Raw genomic sequence first — 18,830 nt, 5'->3', positions numbered from 1 at the left:
TATTCTACCAGAGAGAGAGAGGCAGTAACCTATTCTACCAGAGAGAGAGAGAGAGAGGCAGTAACCTATTCTACCAGAGAGAGAGAGAGAGAGAGAGAGAGGTAGTAACCTATTCTACCAGAGAGAGAGAGAGAGAGAGAGAGGTAGTAACCTATTCTACCAGAGAGAGAGAGAGAGAGAGAGAGAGGCAGTAACCTATTCTACCAGAGAGAGAGAGAGGTAGTAACCTATTCTACCAGAGAGAGAGAGAGGCAGTAACCTATTCTACCAGAGAGAGAGAGAGGTAGTAACCTATTCTACCAGAGAGAGAGAGAGAGAGGTAGTAACCTATTCTACCAGAGAGAGAGAGAGGTAGTAACCTATTCTACCAGAGAGAGAGAGAGAGAGGTAGTAACCTATTCTACCAGAGAGAGAGAGAGAGAGGTAGTAACCTATTCTACCAGAGAGAGAGAGAGGTAGTAACCTATTCTACCAGAGAGAGAGAGAGAGAGGTAGTAACCTATTCTACCAGAGAGAGAGAGAGGTAGTAACCTATTCTACCAGAGAGAGAGAGAGAGAGGTAGTAACCTATTCTACCAGAGAGAGAGAGAGAGAGGTAGTAACCTATTCTACCAGAGAGAGAGAGAGAGAGAGAGAGAGGTAGTAACCTATTCTACCAGAGAGAGAGAGAGAGAGAGAGGCAGTAACCTATTCTACCAGAGAGAGAGAGAGAGAGAGAGAGAGGTAGTAACCTACATGCCACAAGAAAGGGGCAACTAGTGAAGAACAAACACCATTGTAAATACAACCTAGATTTATGTTTATTTATTTTCCCTGTTGTACTTGAGTTATTTGCACATCGTTACAACACTGTATATATACTGTCCATAATATGACATTTGAAACGTCTTTATTCTTTTGGAACGTTTATAAGTGTAATGTTTATTGTACATTTTTTATTGTTTATTTCACTTTTGTTTATTATCTATTTCACTTGCTTTGGTAATATTAACATACGTTTCCCATGCCACTAAAGCTCTTAGGGATGGTGCCAGGAAACCTGGAGGAAACCTGGCACCAACCCTACGGTGAAGCATGGTGGTGGCAGATGGAGATGTTTTCAGCGTCAGGGACTGGGAGACTAGTCAGGATCGAGGGAAAGATGAATGGAGAAAAGTACAGAGAGATCCTTGATGAAAACCTGCTCCAGAGCGCTCAGCACCTCAGACTGGGGAGAAGGTTCACCTTCCAACAGGACAATGACCCTAAACACACAGCCAAGACAACGCAGGAGTGGCTTCGGGACAAGTCTCTGAATGTCCTTGAGTGGCCTAGCCAGAGCACGGACTTGAACCAAATCGAACATCTCTGGAGAGACCTGAAAATAGCTGTGCAGCGACGCTCCCCATCCAACCTGACAGAGCTTGAATGGATTTGCAGAGAAGAATGGGAGAAACTCCCCAAATACAGATATACCAAGATTGTAGCATCATACCCAAGAAGACTTGAGGCTGTAATTGCTGCCAAAAGGTATTTCAACAAAGTACTGAGTAAAGGGTCTGAATACTTATGTAAATGTGATATTTCCGGGGTTTTTTGCAAACATTTCTAAAAACCAGTTTTTGCTTCGTCATTATGGGGTAATGTGGGTAGACTGATGAGGATTTTTAAAATCCATTTTTGAATAAGGCTGTAACATAACAAAATGTGGAAAAAGTCAAGGGGTCTGAATACTTTCTGAATGCCCTGTACAATACAGAAAGGCACAATTTATAGTCCAATATATACACGTGTTTTGGGGAAGGGGGGATTGGGGGGGCAAGTGTTTAAAGTGTGCAGTACTTAGCAAACATAATAAGAGGGAGAGACGGAGGAGAGATTGGGGAGAAGTGAGAGAGAGAAAGAGAGAGCAAGAGAGAGGAAAAGACGGGGGAGCGAGCTGTTCAGAGCGTGGCGAATTCCCTCTCACACATCTGGCCTGGAGAAACAGTGCTTGCTGTGTGTGTGTGTGTGTGTGTGTGTGTGTCTGACTGACTGTGGGAAAGAACGTTCCACAGCGTTCCGGATAATTCAACACACAGACGGACTCTCTCTGTCCGCTCCCAGCTCTGCCTGTCTGTGACTGGATAGATTCAGGGCCGCTCTGGGCTTTATCCCTGTCTGCCATTGGGTGTTTAACATCAAACTCCTCACTTCCTGCTGTTGGCTTCACAGTAGACTCACAGACTTCCAAGTCGTCAATATGTGTGCAGTAGACTCGACAGACCAGATAGGGGTTTGGGAAGTCAATGGGAGAGGTGAAAAATGATTCCTTAGTTGTTAATTTTCTCAAAATCTAAAAAGGCACAACCTAGATTTGAGTTAATGTCTTAAGTTGCTGAACATGTCATAACTACAACCTTGTGAAATTGACAAACTGACACCTTTTATATTTTTGTCCAAAACAACTTAATATCGTGTCAGTTCAGCATGACACGACCATTAGGGCGATGACGTGTTGCTGAGCATAAGCTTAGCTAGACAATGTTGACATGACATCACCTACTAGCGTGATTGTATATTTGTATCGGAGAAGCAGTTTCTGGACTTTTCGTATACTCTCTTTGGTTGACTCGCTTCTGAGAGACAGAACAGAAACTTAGGCAACCCTAGGCAACCTGGCTGTACATTTTAGTCATTTAGCAGACATTCTTATCCAGAGCGACATACAATTAGTCCCTTCATCTTAAGATAGATCACAGTCATTGTAAGTACACTTTTCCCCCAATAAAGTAGCTACCAGCAAAGTCTAGTAAGGGGGGTGTTATTTAAGATGTTCTTTGAAGAGGTAGTGTTTCAGATGTTTTCAGGAAGATGGGCCGGGACTTTGCTGTCCTAGCTTCAGGGGGAAGCTGGTTCCACCATTGGGGTGCCAGGACAGATAAGAGCAGCAGCTGGCACAGCACAGAGCAGCACGTCTTGTTTTTCATTGTAATCAGAGGGATAATATTAATACTATGCATGACAGTCTCTCTTGGCTAAGAGCTGAGGAAAGACTGACTGCATCACTTCTTGTTTTTATAAGAAACAATGTGTTGGAAATTCCAAACTGTTTGCATAGTCAACTTACACACAGCACTGACACACACACTTACCCCACCAGACACTTACCCCACCAGGGATCTTTTCAGAGTTCCCAGGTCCAGAACATATTCAAGGAAACGTGGGGGGGGGGGGGGGGGGGGGCAGTTCTTCTTGCTGCTCCATAGGCAAGTACCATGGTCTAGTAGTGGATGTGAGTTTGTGGCATGTGCGGAGGAGTGGGGTGACATGGGAGAATTTGTGAAGGTTGAAAACCAGGCGGGTTGCAGCGTTCTGGACAATTTGCAGGGGTTTGATGGCACACGTGGGGAGCACAGCCAACAGCGAGTTGCAGTAGTCCAGACAGGAGAGGACAAGTTCCTGGATTAGGACCTGCGCAGGCTCCTGTGTGAGGTAGGGTCGTACTCTATGGATGTTGTAGAGCATTAACCTGCGGAAACAAGTCACTGCTTTGATGTTGGCAGAGAACGATAAGGTGTTGTCCAGGGTCACGCGGCTCACACCAAGGTTCTTTACACATTGGGAGGGGGACACCGTGGATTTGTCAACTGTGATGGAGAGGTCTTTGAGCGGGCAGGCCTTCCCCAGGTGGAAGAGCAGCGCCGTCTTGTCGAGGTTGAGGTGGTGGGCCGACATCCAAGCTGAGATATCTGACAGGCACACAGAGATGTGTGTCGCCACCTGGGTGTCAGAAGGGAGGAAGGAGGAAAGTAGTTGAGTTTCATCCACATATTAATGATAGTAGAGACCATGTGAGGATATGACAGAGCCGAGTGACTTGGTGTATAGAGAGAAGAGAAGAGGGTCTAGAACCGAGCCCTGGGGAACACCAGTAGTGAGGGTACGTGGTGCAGACAGAGATCCTCTCCACGTCACCTGGTAGGAGTGGCCTGCCAGGTAGGGTGCAATCCAAGAGTGTGCAGAGCCTGAAACGCCCAGCCCTGAGAGGGTGGAGAGGAGGATCTGATGGTTCATGGTGTTGAAGGCAGTAGATAGATCTAGGAGGATGAGAACAGAGGAGAGAGAGTCAGCTTTGGCAGTACGGTGAGCCCCCTGTGACACAAAGAAGAGCAGTCTCAGTTGAGTGACCCGTCTGGAAGCTTGACTGGTTAGGGTCAAGAAGATTGATCTGAGAGAGATAGCGAGAGAGTTGGTCAGACACAGCACATCAGACTCTGAACTAGTAGGCCTTCATAATACACAGTGTACAAAACATTAAGAACACCTGCTCTTTTCATGACATAGACTGAACAGGTGAATCCAGGTGAACGCTATGATCCCTTATTGATGTCACTTGTTAAATCCACTTCAATAAGTGTATATGAAGAGGAGACAGGTTAAAGAAGGATTAACACAAGTTACCAGCCCCCCTAACACACAAACAAGCGCACACACACACACACACACACACACACACACACACACACACACACACACACACACACACACACACACACACACACACACACGACTGCATTCCACAGCCAGAGAGAACTGCTAGAAGACAACCATTGACACACCATTCTGAAGACTTCTGCAGTGAATGACACAAGTACTCTCTTCACAAGGTAAAGCACCTTGAGCACTTGGAAAAGTACTCTCTAGGCAATCCATTACTTTTACCAGCCATTTCTGTCTACAAATCAATATTTGTTTGGAGGATAGAAGCAATATGGCCACCGATTCAATATTAGGAAGGTGTTCCTAATGTTTGGTATAGTCAGTGTATAGGCTAATACTAATAACAGGACCAGCGATCTGTCATTCAGTTAGCTTTATCAGACCATAAGACCCTGAGGACCAAAACACACACACAAACCTGATTATCTACTCACACCACACCAACCAACCACACACACGCATAATCAACCGAATAAAATATAGATTTGGGGAGATTTGTAGTGAACATCAAGATGGTGGAGATTCCTCCTGAACATGTTGAATTAAATTACAGTATGACAGGATTATCCAATCAAAATCAGAATATGAGATCTAGAAGTTCAACTCTCAGAGTGCTGTCATGTGCCTGCCTTGGCCTGGGTCCAGAGGGAAGGAAGGAGGGAGGGACTTCCTAATAATTCCTTGTTTAGACAAATAGCCTCGGACATGGTTCCTAAATGAGAATCTACCGAGGGGTGTTTCATATGGTGAAGCGTTCAGAATGTTACAGACAGATATGTAGTTTATAGTGCTGAAGGGACCTTGTTTTTTATCAACTATATATTTCTATGAGTAGCCTATTCTATAATGTTGGCCTCCTGATGCTCCAGGATGTCTCTCTGTTAGATGAATTAGAGCTATCCCTCTAATCAAGCAGCCCTTCATGTCTATGGCTCCCCTCTCTGAACACCAGATTGATGAAAACCAGCCCACATTGTCTAAATGCTAAATAGCATCTGAGAGATGACAATGAGCCAAAACAAAGACTCAAGTCCCCTGGTAGTGTTGTACAGTGTGTCGCAGCGCCATCTAGGATACAAATAAGGTACTGCAGCTGGAGGAGAATATCAGTCCATTCCGTTTTTTAAGCTCTATAAACTACCTGTGGAAGCTATCTATCACACACAAACGCACACACACACACAAACACACACACACAGAAGTTGCTTACCATCACATACATCACACAGCCAGCACACGTCAGCGACACTCTAAGGCAGAGACATGTGCTGAGCACTCATAAACACAGACAAGCATGTATGATGCAAAGTAGTGCACACTCTCACAGACACACACACACACTTAGTCAACACCACATCAGGTAGATGTTACATAAACAAGGCAAACTAAGTACTGTAGGCTACCTAAAGGCATGGCCTGACTCAAACTGGAATTAAAAGTTCTCACGGCTGGGATGTTAACACACATAAACTCTCTCACACACACACACACACACACACACACACACACACACACACACACACACACACACACACACAGAGACACACAGTCAGTGCATGCCTGGCTTCTTTTGGACAGCCACTTGCTGAACCACAGAATGTTAAATAAACCAGCAGAGGAATTCCACTAAGTCAACACAGCCTGGGGATGAGTGCTCAGTGTGTGTGTGTGTGTGTGTGTGTGTGTGTGTGTGTGTGTGTGTGTGTGTGTGTGTGTGTGTGTATAGAACTGAGAACAGAAATGTGCCTGTAGGGCAGTAAGGTAAACACACACACAAGCTCTGTTTAGATTCTACCTCTCTCACACTTTCTCTCTCTCTCTCTCTCTCTCTCTCTCTCTCTCTCTCTCTCTCTCTCTCTCTCACACTCACTCACAAACATACACATACACAAACACGACTGCCTCTGTTTAGATCCTACCTGCCCATGGAATGCTCAGAATCACGCGGCCATGGCAACAGAACACCGCCTGTAAATCTCTGTTTAACACCCTCACACACACACACACACACACACACACACACACACACACACACACACACACACACACACACACACACACACAAATAAGTGATTTTAGAATGGAATGTGTGTAAATGCCCAGTGAAAACTCTTTCACAGCCCAGTGTTCTGAATTCAACATGGAGTGTTTCACTGTATGTATTCAATAGAAAAATGATATTTTAAGTCTGAGGTTAGGGCCGATCAAAAGTATACTGAGCACCACTGCCCTAACTTCACTCATATAGCCTATGCTAGCTAGACTGCTGTGAGATTCAAAGCCTGCAGTGCACACCCTGGGTTTCCAGGACCACGATATATTGATATTTATGCATATTTATGCAGAGACTGAAAAAGCCAACAGTGGTGCTTTGTGCCACAGACAGACTTGATTTGTGCCCGTGATGATTAGCGACACTTACTAACTTTGAGCACTAGATGGCGGTAGATAGCAACGAATACTCGAATACTGTGGCATAAAGACACAGTGTTTACCTGTTAAAAATTCTAGGACGTTTGGGTTGTAGACAAACTTTGAGAATGAACGCCAACAGGCCTGGTTAACTAGCGACCGTTATAGTAAATACATGTATTACTCTGTAAAATCCTGTGGTTATAGAGATTCTTCATTTAATTATGTGATACTAACAGTACTGAGATTGAGAACCACATGGCTATTCTACTAATCCTGTTTACCTTTGTTGAATGCCTGATAGACTTCATAGGGTACTCTACTGTACATTTATAAATACCGGCGGTAACTGTATTGTAAATCAACCTGTTGTTAGCAAGCTTCTCTCTTGGCAGTCTCTATAGACTCTCTTGACGGCTGTCTCTGTCAACAATCAACAACCGTGTTGCAAACGTGCGTGTCTCCTAATGTACTACAGATATCAATGAATAGATATGCAAATAAAATATCTGAACATAGACGACAGTCGATTTTAGACCCATTCAGGATGACGTCTATAGCGCCAACAGATTGTCCTGTCTGAGATATAGAAACAATACAACACATTCTCACAACTTATTTACAGGTGAGTAACTGCATTTATTCGAACATGAATCGCAATATATGAATATGATATTATATTGAAAGCTGTTCTTTGTTTTTGCTTTGTTTTTATGTCGTTTGTGTACAATATATAAAATAAAAACTTTAACCACTAGTAGGACGTGACGTATTATTAGACGAACGTAACGTCTTCTATACTTTACTTCCGGGTTGCACATGCGTTTACAATAGAATGCGTAGTATCTCAGCAAATTAACACAATATTCAAGTGGTTAGAACAAATTACAGTGGTAATATGGGCAAATTAAATGTTGTAGTTTTGAGGTATCTGTCCAGAGATGACTTCCGTGTCCTCACAGCGGTAAGTAGATGTCCTGTTAGCGTTTTTATATTTTAATAACGCCCTCGGGCCGTGGTGGCCAGTAATAGTGTGTACTGTATATGGTACAGCGGTAAGTAGATGTCCTGTTAGCGTTTTTATATTTTAATAACGCCCTCGGGCCGTGGTGGCCAGTAATAGTGTGTACTGTATATGGTACATCGTGCCCCACTCAAGCAGTTCTCTGGCCATCAATCGTTACTTAAAGTGTTGTTGGTCATATTGGTTTGTAACTGACTGTTGCTACCTGCAGGTTGAGATGGGGATGAAAAACCATGAGGTAGTTCCAGTCAGCCTCATATCCTCCATCGCCAGCCTGCGTCACGGAGGCTGCAACAAGATCCTTAGAGAGCTCGTCAAGCACAAAATAGTGGCCTACGAGCGTACTAAGAGTAAGAACACTTATACTGCTTCGTTTAAACAGGTAGGGGTAGTTCACCCCGAAATCAGTTTGCCACATATTTCCATTCCTCAAAACCTGAGTCTGTCACCACAGTATATGCATTATGGAGGAATCTACAGGCCCCACATGAATTGTGTGTGTGTGTGTGTGTGTGTGTGTGTGTGTGTGTGTGTGTGTGTGTGTGTGTGTGTGTGTGTGTGTGTGTGTTTCCAGTGGTACATGGCTACCGTCTGAACTATGGGGGCTATGACTACCTGGCTTTGAAGACGTTCTGCTCTAGAGAAATACTCCTCTCTGTTGGGAACCAGATGGGAGTTGGGAAAGAGTCAGGTAAGAACTGACCAAAAACACACACACACTTGGGTAAGTACTAACCATCCACTCTGTCTCTCTAACACACACACACACACACAGGTAATATACCTCACACACAAACACACAACGAAGGTTACATATGTAACCACGGTTATGTGAGCTATATGGATCTGTGGTTACATACGTATCCTTCGTTATGTTTCACTATATTGGATCACTCACAAAATATTGGTATACGCGTACCAGATTTAGTCGGTGCTAGAGGGACCTGGCCAGCCAGCGGTGAAGTCTCCCAGTGCGGGACCGAGACGCAGGGGCCGTCAATGTGGAAGGGGGGTCCCGGCACAGTCCCCAGAAGGGGAGGCGACGCCAAGGACGCTGAACCAACTGCATTGGGAGATGCCACATTTACCCGATAGTACCTAACAACGGTGCAAGGGGAAGCCCAGCTGGCCGCAGCACAGATATCAGCGAGGGGCACTCCTCTCAGTAGAGCCCAGGACGCACCAACACCTCGTATTGAATGTGCCACCAGAGATCCCAGCACTGGCCTGCCAGCCAGGCGGTATGCTGTCTTTATCGTGTCCACGATCCAGTGAGAGAGCCTCTGCTTTGATAGCCCAGCCCCCAGGACACTCACCATAGCAGACAAAGAGCTGGTCTGTTGTTCTCAGAGACCGTGTCCGCTCCACAAATGCAGCCAGTGCCCGCACAGGGCACAGACTTTCCCGCCACTGCCGGGGGGGTCGTAAGTAGACAGAATAAAGGGATGTTCACATACCGGTCTGACAGAACCTTCAGGAGGAATGAAGGGTTGTGGCGGCGAGATATACTCCTCCCCCCGGGGTCCATCCGGTAGCACTCAGAACTTACCGAAAGAGCATGGAGCTCACCCCCCCTCTTCATAGAGCTCACCCATCCTCTTCATAGAGGTAATTGCTACCACGAAAGCCACCTTCATAGAGAGGCAGACTCCAACGGTTCGAAAGGCGGCTTTGCCAAAGCTGCCAAGACCACATCCAGCTCGTCATTGAGTGGGTCCTAGCTGGACGCAGGCGACGAACCCCCTTCATAAACCTGGAGACCAAGGGATGGTGCCCCACTGGCCTGTCCATTCACCCCACATGGCAGGCAGATATAGCGGCCAAATACCCTCTCAGTGTAGAGGCTGCCAAGCCCTCATCCAAGTGAGACTGCAGGTATTGGAGGTCATACTGCACCCCGCATGACTCGGGCACAACCTCAATACCAGTACACCAAGAGCAGAACAACCGCCAGGGCAACTGGTATGCAGCGGTTGTAGCTGGTCACCTTGCACTCTGCATGGTGTTCATTACACCCTCCTGCAGTCCTAACATGGACCATTGGTGCCGTTCAGTCTGTGGGCTTGACCGCTGAGGCGGTCTCGGATGCCACAGAGTTCCCTGGTCTCGGGCAGTTGCCAAGGTGTCCCAGACACGGAGTTGTAGTGTGATGCTAACGAAACACAAGTACAACACCCCCCGTGTGGAAGATCCAGATCAACCGCTCGCAGCGAGTGAAGCACTCAAGTGTAGGGGCTGGCCATGTGGCCAGCTGCTCCAGGCTGCAAACAGCCAGTGAGTATACTTCTACGCAAGATATTATACTTACCAGTGACTTACCAAGTGAACTTCAGAAAGTTTGTACCTCAAACCATACGGACGTCTGCCGAGAAAATCAAAGAGAACGTGGCAGCCATGAGGTCTATATATAGGGGCGGACCCCAGCTGTGAGAGGGGTGTATACGGGAGTAAATCTGTAAATCCTCACCTCAGATGTATCCCTCCGCTGCGGAGTGACCAATATATTGGAGTGATCCAATATAGTGAAACATAACTCGGGCTGCAAGGTAATGTTGTTGGATTTGAGTCTGAGTTGAATCGGGTGTCTTCTCTAGAGGTAAGTGGTTTGTATATTGTGTGGTGTTCATCCTGTAGATATATACATTGTGGCCAGTCCAGAGGGGGAGCAGTACGCGCTGAAGCTCCACAGGCTGGGGAGGACCTCCTTCAGGAACCTGAAGAACAAGAGAGACTACCACAAACACAGGAAGAACATGTCCTGGCTTTACCTCTCACGCCTCTCAGCCATGAAGGAGTACGCCTACATGAAGGTACTTTGTACCGACACTGTTCAGCGGCTTGCTTCTTCTGAAAAGAAGACTCAACCCTACTGTGAAGGGTGTACGGTGAAATCCTGGTGACCAAAGATGATAAGTTATTCAACTGCTTTATATCTATGCTGGTGACATTGTGTGTCTGACAGCTTTATGTCTCTCCTCTCAGGCCCTGTACGAACGAGGGTTTCCTGTCCCTAAGCCCATTGACTATAACAGACACGCTGTGGTTATGGAGCTCATCAATGGATACCCACTGTTAGTAAAATACACCCTTCCTGGTTCTCTCCCATCCATCTCTGTTTCTCTTTACGTACCTACTTCTCTCTTTTTCTCTTGACACACCTTTGTCTATTTCTCTCGCTCTTTCTGTCTCGCTTTCATCTCACGTGTGCGATTCTAGCCCTCTGATTGGCTGTTCTGTTTGTGGTCTGAATGATTGACAGCTGTCAGGTGCGTGAGCTGGAAGACCCGTCCTCCATGTACAGTGATGTCATGGAGCTGATAGTGAAGCTGGCCAATCATGGCCTGATCCACGGCGACTTCAATGAGTTTAACCTGATGCTGGATGACCACGATCACGTGACCATGATCGACTTCCCTCAGATGGTGTCTACCACACACTTCAATGCAGAGTGGTGAGTCACACTCATACCCTGACACTGATGAGAACTGCACATGTAGAAAAGCACACCACACACACTCAAATACATAGTTAGAGAAACTTTCCTGTCTTGTCTACAGGTATTTTGACCGGGATGTCAAATGTATACGAGATTTCTTTGCCAAAAGATACAATTATGAGAGTGAACTGTACCCAACCTTCAAAGACATCAGGTAATTCAGCATGTTTACTATTAGCTCGACCAGTGGGGCATTTGTCATAAGGGGAGGTAGGTAGTGTGTGAATGTGACTCACCCTGTGTTTGTCCTCTAGACGTTCCGTTTCTCTGGACGTTGAGATCTCAGCCAGCGGCTTCACCAAAGACTTTGAGAGAGACGCAGCATTGCTTGATCCTAAAGGACCAGAGGACGAGGGAGAGGAGGACGAGGGAGAGGAGGACGAGGGAGAGGAGGACGAGGGAGAGGAGGACGAGGGAGAGGAGGACGAAGGAGAGGAGGATATGGAGAAGACAATGGACATGGAAGAGTATAGGCATGCTATATTGGAACTGGAGGGGCTCAAAGTCAGTGACACAGAGACACACACTGAGACAGGAGACGAGGATGGAGAGCGAGACCCAGGGAGAGGAGAACAGAGAGAGACTGATCCAGAGGCTGTTGTGATGGGTGGTCTTGATGAAGAGAGAGAAAAGGAGGAAGAGGATGTGTGTCCTGAGCTGGTCGACCTCTCCTCCTCCAACAGAGAGTTCAAACCTTTCAGGTACACACGCACCTCACACACAACACACACATCACACAACACACACTCACACATCACAAACACACACACATCACACACCTCCGCGTCTCTTCACACACACACACCTCCGCGTCTCTTCACACACACACACCTCCGCGTCTCTTCACACACACACACCTCCGCGTCTCTTCACACACACACACACCCCTCCGCGTCTCTTCACACACACACACACACCCCTCCGCGTCTCTTCACACACACACACACACCCCTCCGTGTCTCTTCACACACACACACCTCCGCGTCGCTTCACACACACACACCTCCGCGTCTCTTCACACACATACACACACCTCCGCGTCTCTTCACACACACACACACACCTCCGCGTCTCTTCACACACACACACACACACACACCTCCGCGTCTCTTCACACACACACACACACACACACACCTCCGCGTCTCTTCACACGCACACCTCCGCGTCTCTTCACACACACACACGCACACCTCCGCGTCTCTTCACACACACACACGCACACCTCCGCGTCTCTTCACACACACACACGCACACCTCCGCGTCTCTTCACACACACACACACACCTCCGCGTCTCTTCACACACACACACACACCTCCGCGTCTCTTCACACACACCTCCGCGTCTCTTCACACACACCTCCGCGTCTCTTCACACACACCTCCGCGTCTCTTCACACACACCTCCGCGTCTCTTCACACACACCTCCGCGTCTCTTCACACACACCTCCGCGTCGCTTCACACACACACACACACGTCCGCGTCGCTTCACACACACACACACACACGTCCGCGTCGCTTCACACACACACACACACACGTCCGCGTCGCTTCACACACACACACACACACGTCCGCGTCGCTTCACACACACACACACACACCTCCGCGTCGCTTCACACACACACACACACCTCCGCGTCGCTTCACACACACACACACACCTCCGCGTCGCTTCACACACACACACACCTCCGCGTCGCTTCACACACACACACACACCTCCGCGTCGCTTCACACACACACACACACCTCCGCGTCGCTTCACACACACACACACACCTCCGCGTCGCTTCACACACACACACACACCTCCGCGTCGCTTCACACACACACACACACCTCCGCGTCACTTCACACACACACACACACCTCCGCGTCGCTTCACACACACACACACACCTCCGCGTCGCTTCACACACACACACACACCTCCGCGTCGCTTCACACACACACACACACCTCCGCGTCGCTTCACACACACACACACACCTCCGCGTCGCTTCACACACACACACACACCTCCGCGTCGCTTCACACACACCTCCGCGTCGCTTCACACACACACACACACACCTCCGCGTCGCTTCACACACACACACACACACCTCCGCGTCGCTTCACACACACACACACACACACACCTCCGCGTCTCTTCACACACACACACACACACACACCTCCGCGTCTCTTCACACACACACACACACACCTCCGCGTCTCTTCACACACACACACACACCTCCGCGTCTCTTCACACACACACACCTCCGCGTCTCTTCACACACACACACACCTCCGCGTCTCTTCACACACACACACACACCTCCGCGTCTCTTCACACACACACACACACCTCCGCGTCTCTTCACACACACACACACACACCTCCGCGTCTCTTCACACACACACACACACACCTCCGCGTCGCTTCACACACACACACACACACCTCCGCGTCTCTTCACACACACACACACACACACCTCCGCGTCTCTTCACACACACACACACACACACCTCCGCGTCTCTTCACACACACACACACACACACCTCCGCGTCTCTTCACACACACACACACACACACCTCCGCGTCTCTTCACACACACACACACACACCTCCGCGTCTCTTCACACACACACACACACACCTCCGCGTCTCTTCACACACACACACACACACCTCCGCGTCTCTTCACACACACACACACACACACACACACACACCTCCGCGTCTCTTCACACACACACACACACACACACCTCCGCGTCTCTTCACACACACACACACACACACACCTCCGCGTCTCTTCACACACACACACACACACACACCTCCGCGTCTCTTCACACACACACACACACACACCTCCGCGTCTCTTCACACACACACCTCCGCGTCTCTTCACACACACACCTCCGCGTCTCTTCACACACACACACCTCCGCGTCTCTTCACACACACACCTCCGCGTCTCTTCACACACACACCTCCGCGTCTCTTCACACACACACACACACACACACCTCCGCGTCTCTTCACACACACACACACACACACCTCCGCGTCTCTTCACACACACACACACACACCTCCGCGTCTCTTCACACACACACACACACACACCTCCGCGTCTCTTCACACACACACACACACACACCTCCGCGTCTCTTCACACACACACACACACACACCTCCGCGTCTCTTCACACACACACACACACACCTCCGCGTCTCTTCACACACACACACACACACCTCCGCGTCTCTTCACACACACACCTCCGCGTCTCTTCACACACACACCTCCGCGTCTCTTCACACACACACACACACACACCTCCGCGTCTCTTCACACACACACCTCCGCGTCTCTTCACACACACACACACACCTCCGCGTCTCTTCACACACACACACACACACCTCCGCGTCTCTTCACACACACCTCCGCGTCTCTTCACACACACCTCCGCGTCTCTTCACACACACCTCCGCGTCTCTTCACACACACACACACCTCCGCGTCTCTTCACACACACACACACACACACCTCCGCGTCTCTTCACACACACACACACACACCTCCGCGTCTCTTCACACACACCTCCGCGTCTCTTCACACACACACACACCTCCGCGTCGCTTCACACACACACACACACCTCCGCGTCGCTTCACACACACACACCTCCGCGTCGCTTCACACACACACACACACCTCCGCGTCGCTTCACACACACACACACACCTCCGCATCGCTTCACACACACACACCTCCGCGTCGCTTCACACACACACACACACACCTCCGCGTCGCTTCACACACACACACACACACCTCCGCGTCGCTTCACACACACACACACACACCTCCGCGTCGCTTCACACACACACACACACACACACCTCCGCGTCGCTTCACACACACACACACACACACCTCCGCGTCGCTTCACACACACACACACACACACCTCCGCGTCTCTTTACACACACACACACACACACCTCCGCGTCTCTTTACACACACACACACACACACCTCCGCGTCTCTTTACACACACACACACACACACCTCCGCGTCTCTTTACACACACACACACACACACCTCCGCGTCTCTTCACACACACACACACACACCTCCGCGTCTCTTCACACACACACACACACACACACACACACCTCCGCGTCTCTTCACACACACACACACACACACACACCTCCGCGTCTCTTCACACACACACACACACACACACACCTCCGCGTCTCTTCACACACACACACACACACACCTCCGCGTCTCTTCACACACACACACACACACACACCTCCGCGTCTCTTCACACACACACACACACCTCCGCGTCTCTTCACACACACACACACACCTCCGCGTCGCTTCACACACACACACCTCCGCGTCTCTTTAAATCTCCTGTAGAGTATTAATGTACAGTTGAAGTCTGAAGTTTATATACACTTAGGTTGGAGTCATTAACACTCGTTTTTCAACCACTCCACAAATTTCTTGTTAACAAACTATAAACTAGCAATTTCGAGATGCCTGAAGGTACCACGTTCATCTGTACAAACAATAGTACGCAAGTATAAACACCATGGGACCACGCAGCCGTCATACCGCTCAGGAAGGAGACGCGTTCTGTCTGCTAGAGATGAACGTACTTTTGTGCGAAAAGTGCAAATCAATCCCAGAGCAAAGGACCTTGTGAAGATGCTGGAGGAAACAGGTACAAAAGTATCTATATCCACAATAAAACAAGTCCTATATCGACATCACCTGTAACCGCCATAAAAAAAGCCAGACTGCGGTTTGCAACTGCACATGGGGACAAAGATTGTACTTTTCCTCTGGTCTGATGAAACAAAAATAGAACTGTTTGGCCATAATGACCATCGTTATGTTTAAAGGAAAAAGGGGGAGGCTTGCAAGCAGAACACCACCATCCCAAACGTGAAGCACGGGGTGGCAACATCATGTTGTGGAGGTGCTTTGCTGCAGGAGGGACTGGTGCACTTCACAAAATAGATGGCATCATGAGGAAAGAAAATTATGTGGATATATTGAAGCAACATCTCAAGACATCAGTCAGGAAGTTAAAGCTTGATCGCAAATGGGTCTTCCAAATGGACAATGACCCCAAGCATACTTCCAAAGTTGTGGCAAAATGGCTTAAGGACAACAAAGTCAAGGTATTTGGAGTAGCCATCACAAAGCCCTGACCTCAATCCTATAGAAAATATGTGGGCAGACCTGAAAAAGCGTGCACGAGCAAGGAGGCCTACAAACCTGACTCGGTTACACCAGCTCTATTAGGAGGAATTGGCCAAAATTCACCCAACTTATTGTGGGAATCTTGTGGAAGGCTATCCAAAACGTTTGACCCAAGTAAAACAATTTAAAGGCAATGCTACCAAATACTAATTGAGTGTATGTAAACTTCTGACCCACTGGGATGTGATGAAAGAAATAAAAGCTGAAATAAATAATTCTCTACTATTATTCTGACATTTCACATTCTTCAAATAAAGTGGTGATCCTAACTGACCTAAGACAGGGAATTTTTACTAGGATTAAATGTCAGGAATTGTGAAAAACTGAGTTTAAATGTATTTGGCTAAGGTGTATGTAAACTTCCGACATCAACTGTATGTCAATGAGTCATTCTACACCACTAGAGCCACATCTGACATATGTTTCCTTTGCTTGGTGATCATTTTAAAGTCCAGTGATCTCTCCTCCACAGAGACTCAGACAGCCTGCTTCATGTGGTTGAACACAGCAGGAGGAGGACGGACAGTGAGGCTACCGCCGGCAGTGTAGGGAGCTGCTCTACTATACCACCGGTCAGTACACACACACTCTCTTACATGATTAAACATGCATACACTGACACGGTCACTCACACGCAATCCTTCCACTAATGTATGTATTGTTGTTGTAGGAGGTGGTTCGTGCGAAGGTGCGGAGACAGCTTAGTAAGCAGCAGAAAGCAGCTCAGAGGAGACGACTGATAAAGGGAGAATCTAACCTGGTCACTGCAGAGAGGAGAGAGAATCAGAGTAACATCAAATCTAGTCTGGAGACTGATGGTTTCTGGGGCTGAGAGGGACGTATGTGATGGAGTGCGAGTCAAGTGTGTGTGAGAACCTGGTCACGAGGACAACAGAACATGATGAGAACATGAACCATATTGGCGATGAGAGGAAAGGGACCCATTGGAAGCCCCTCTCCCAGTGACGAGCCCCCAGCGTTGGGTCATGTTTTGTATCTACTGCAGTGTGAATACTTTCAATAAAGACAACTTTAATATGATGACAATGAGTCCAGGTGTGTGTTCACAATATACACAGTGTACAAAACATTAGGAACACCTAACTAATAATGAGTAGCACCCCTTTTTGCCTTCAGAACAGCCTCAATTTGTTGGGGCATGAAAGCGTTCCATAGGGATGCTGGCCATTGTTGACTCCAATACTTCCCACAGTTGTCAAGTTGGCTGAATGTCCTTTGGGTGGCGGACTGTTCTTGATACACACTGGAAACTGTTGAGCATGAAAAACCCAGCAGCGTTGCAGTTCTTGACACACTTAAACCATGCGCCCGGCACCTATTACCATACCCCATTCAAAGGCACTTAAATATTTTCACACTCTGAATGGCACACATACACAATCCATGTCTCAATTGTCTCAAAGCTTAAAAATACTTCTTTAATCTGTCTCCTCCCCTTCATCTGCACTGATTTGAAGTGGATTTAACAAGTGACATCAATAAGGGATCATAGCTTTCACCTGGATTCACCTGGTCAGTCTGTGTTGAATGGGTGGCCATATTGCTTAAATCCAAACAAATGTTGATTTGTAGACAGAAATGGCTGGTAAAAGTAATGGATTGCCTAGAGAGTACTTTTCCAAGTGCTCAAGGTGCTTTACCTTGTGAAGAGAGTACTTGTGTCATTCACTGCAGAAGTCTTCAGAATGGTGTGTCAATGGTTGTCTTCTAGCAGTTCTCTCTGGCTGTGGAATGCAGTTGTGTGTGTGAGGGGGGCTGATTACTTGTGCTAAACTCTACTCTAGTCCCAGGGTCTCTGACAATGAAACAGGCTTCTCAATGATGACATGCTCACACATTCACCCCATATAGACCTTAGGGCCAGACACACACACTCATGTGAACAGAACATACACACTTGAAGACACATACATCCACCCTCTCAAGATCCAATGAGCTCTACAAGGCCAGGCAACACAAATACACACACAACCTGAAAATGGTCTTGGGGACTGAGAATCCACTCTGTGATAGTGACTTCATGAATCTGTAAGAGACTCTGATGTAGTTGCTGAGCAATCTGAATACACTGTCTGAATGGAGCTCAGGCCCTGGATGTACAAGAGTCTGAAG

The 18,830-nt window shown here is 48.0% G+C and overlaps 1 protein-coding gene and 1 long non-coding RNA gene across 2 annotated transcripts; one reads left to right on the top strand and one right to left on the bottom strand.

Moving 5' to 3' along the window:
• Window positions 1-4,016: 4,016 nt before the first annotated feature.
• LOC120062769 lies at window positions 4,017-7,429 on the bottom strand. The gene is made up of 3 exons (XR_005478437.1): window positions 7,158-7,429; window positions 6,381-6,439; window positions 4,017-4,058 (listed from the first exon to the last, which is right to left on the bottom strand). It is a non-coding gene; the product is annotated as an uncharacterized LOC120062769 (long non-coding RNA).
• A 257-nt stretch (window positions 7,430-7,686) lies between these two features.
• riok2 (RIO kinase 2 (yeast)) lies at window positions 7,687-17,738 on the top strand. The gene is made up of 10 exons (XM_039013619.1): window positions 7,687-7,837; window positions 8,109-8,247; window positions 8,472-8,588; window positions 10,532-10,707; window positions 10,880-10,968; window positions 11,157-11,348; window positions 11,455-11,547; window positions 11,648-12,094; window positions 17,170-17,269; window positions 17,368-17,738. The coding sequence occupies exons 1-10, from the start codon at window positions 7,772-7,774 to the stop codon at window positions 17,527-17,529; spliced, it is 1,581 nt and encodes a 526-aa protein (XP_038869547.1). The 5' UTR covers window positions 7,687-7,771; the 3' UTR covers window positions 17,530-17,738.
• The last annotated feature ends 1,092 nt before the right edge of the window (window positions 17,739-18,830 follow it).

Source organism: Salvelinus namaycush, chromosome 18 (assembly GCF_016432855.1).
Source record: "Salvelinus namaycush isolate Seneca chromosome 18, SaNama_1.0, whole genome shotgun sequence".
NCBI lineage: Eukaryota > Metazoa > Chordata > Actinopteri > Salmoniformes > Salmonidae > Salvelinus > Salvelinus namaycush.
Note: the sequence above shows the minus strand (reverse complement) of the source record. Positions and strands in the feature narration are given on the sequence as shown.

What these genes read in the sequence shown, in the direction of transcription:
- riok2 (XM_039013619.1), top strand. Translation starts at nt 7,772, where the DNA reads ATGGGCAAATTAAATGTTGTAGTTTTGAGGTATCTGTCCAGAGATGAC. An exon ending in ACTTCCGTGTCCTCACAGCG is followed by an intron (nt 7,838 to 8,108) that starts GTAAGTAGATGT and finishes TGCTACCTGCAG; the next exon opens with GTTGAGATGGGGATGAAAAA. An exon ending in ACACACTTCAATGCAGAGTG is followed by an intron (nt 11,349 to 11,454) that starts GTGAGTCACACT and finishes TCTTGTCTACAG; the next exon opens with GTATTTTGACCGGGATGTCA.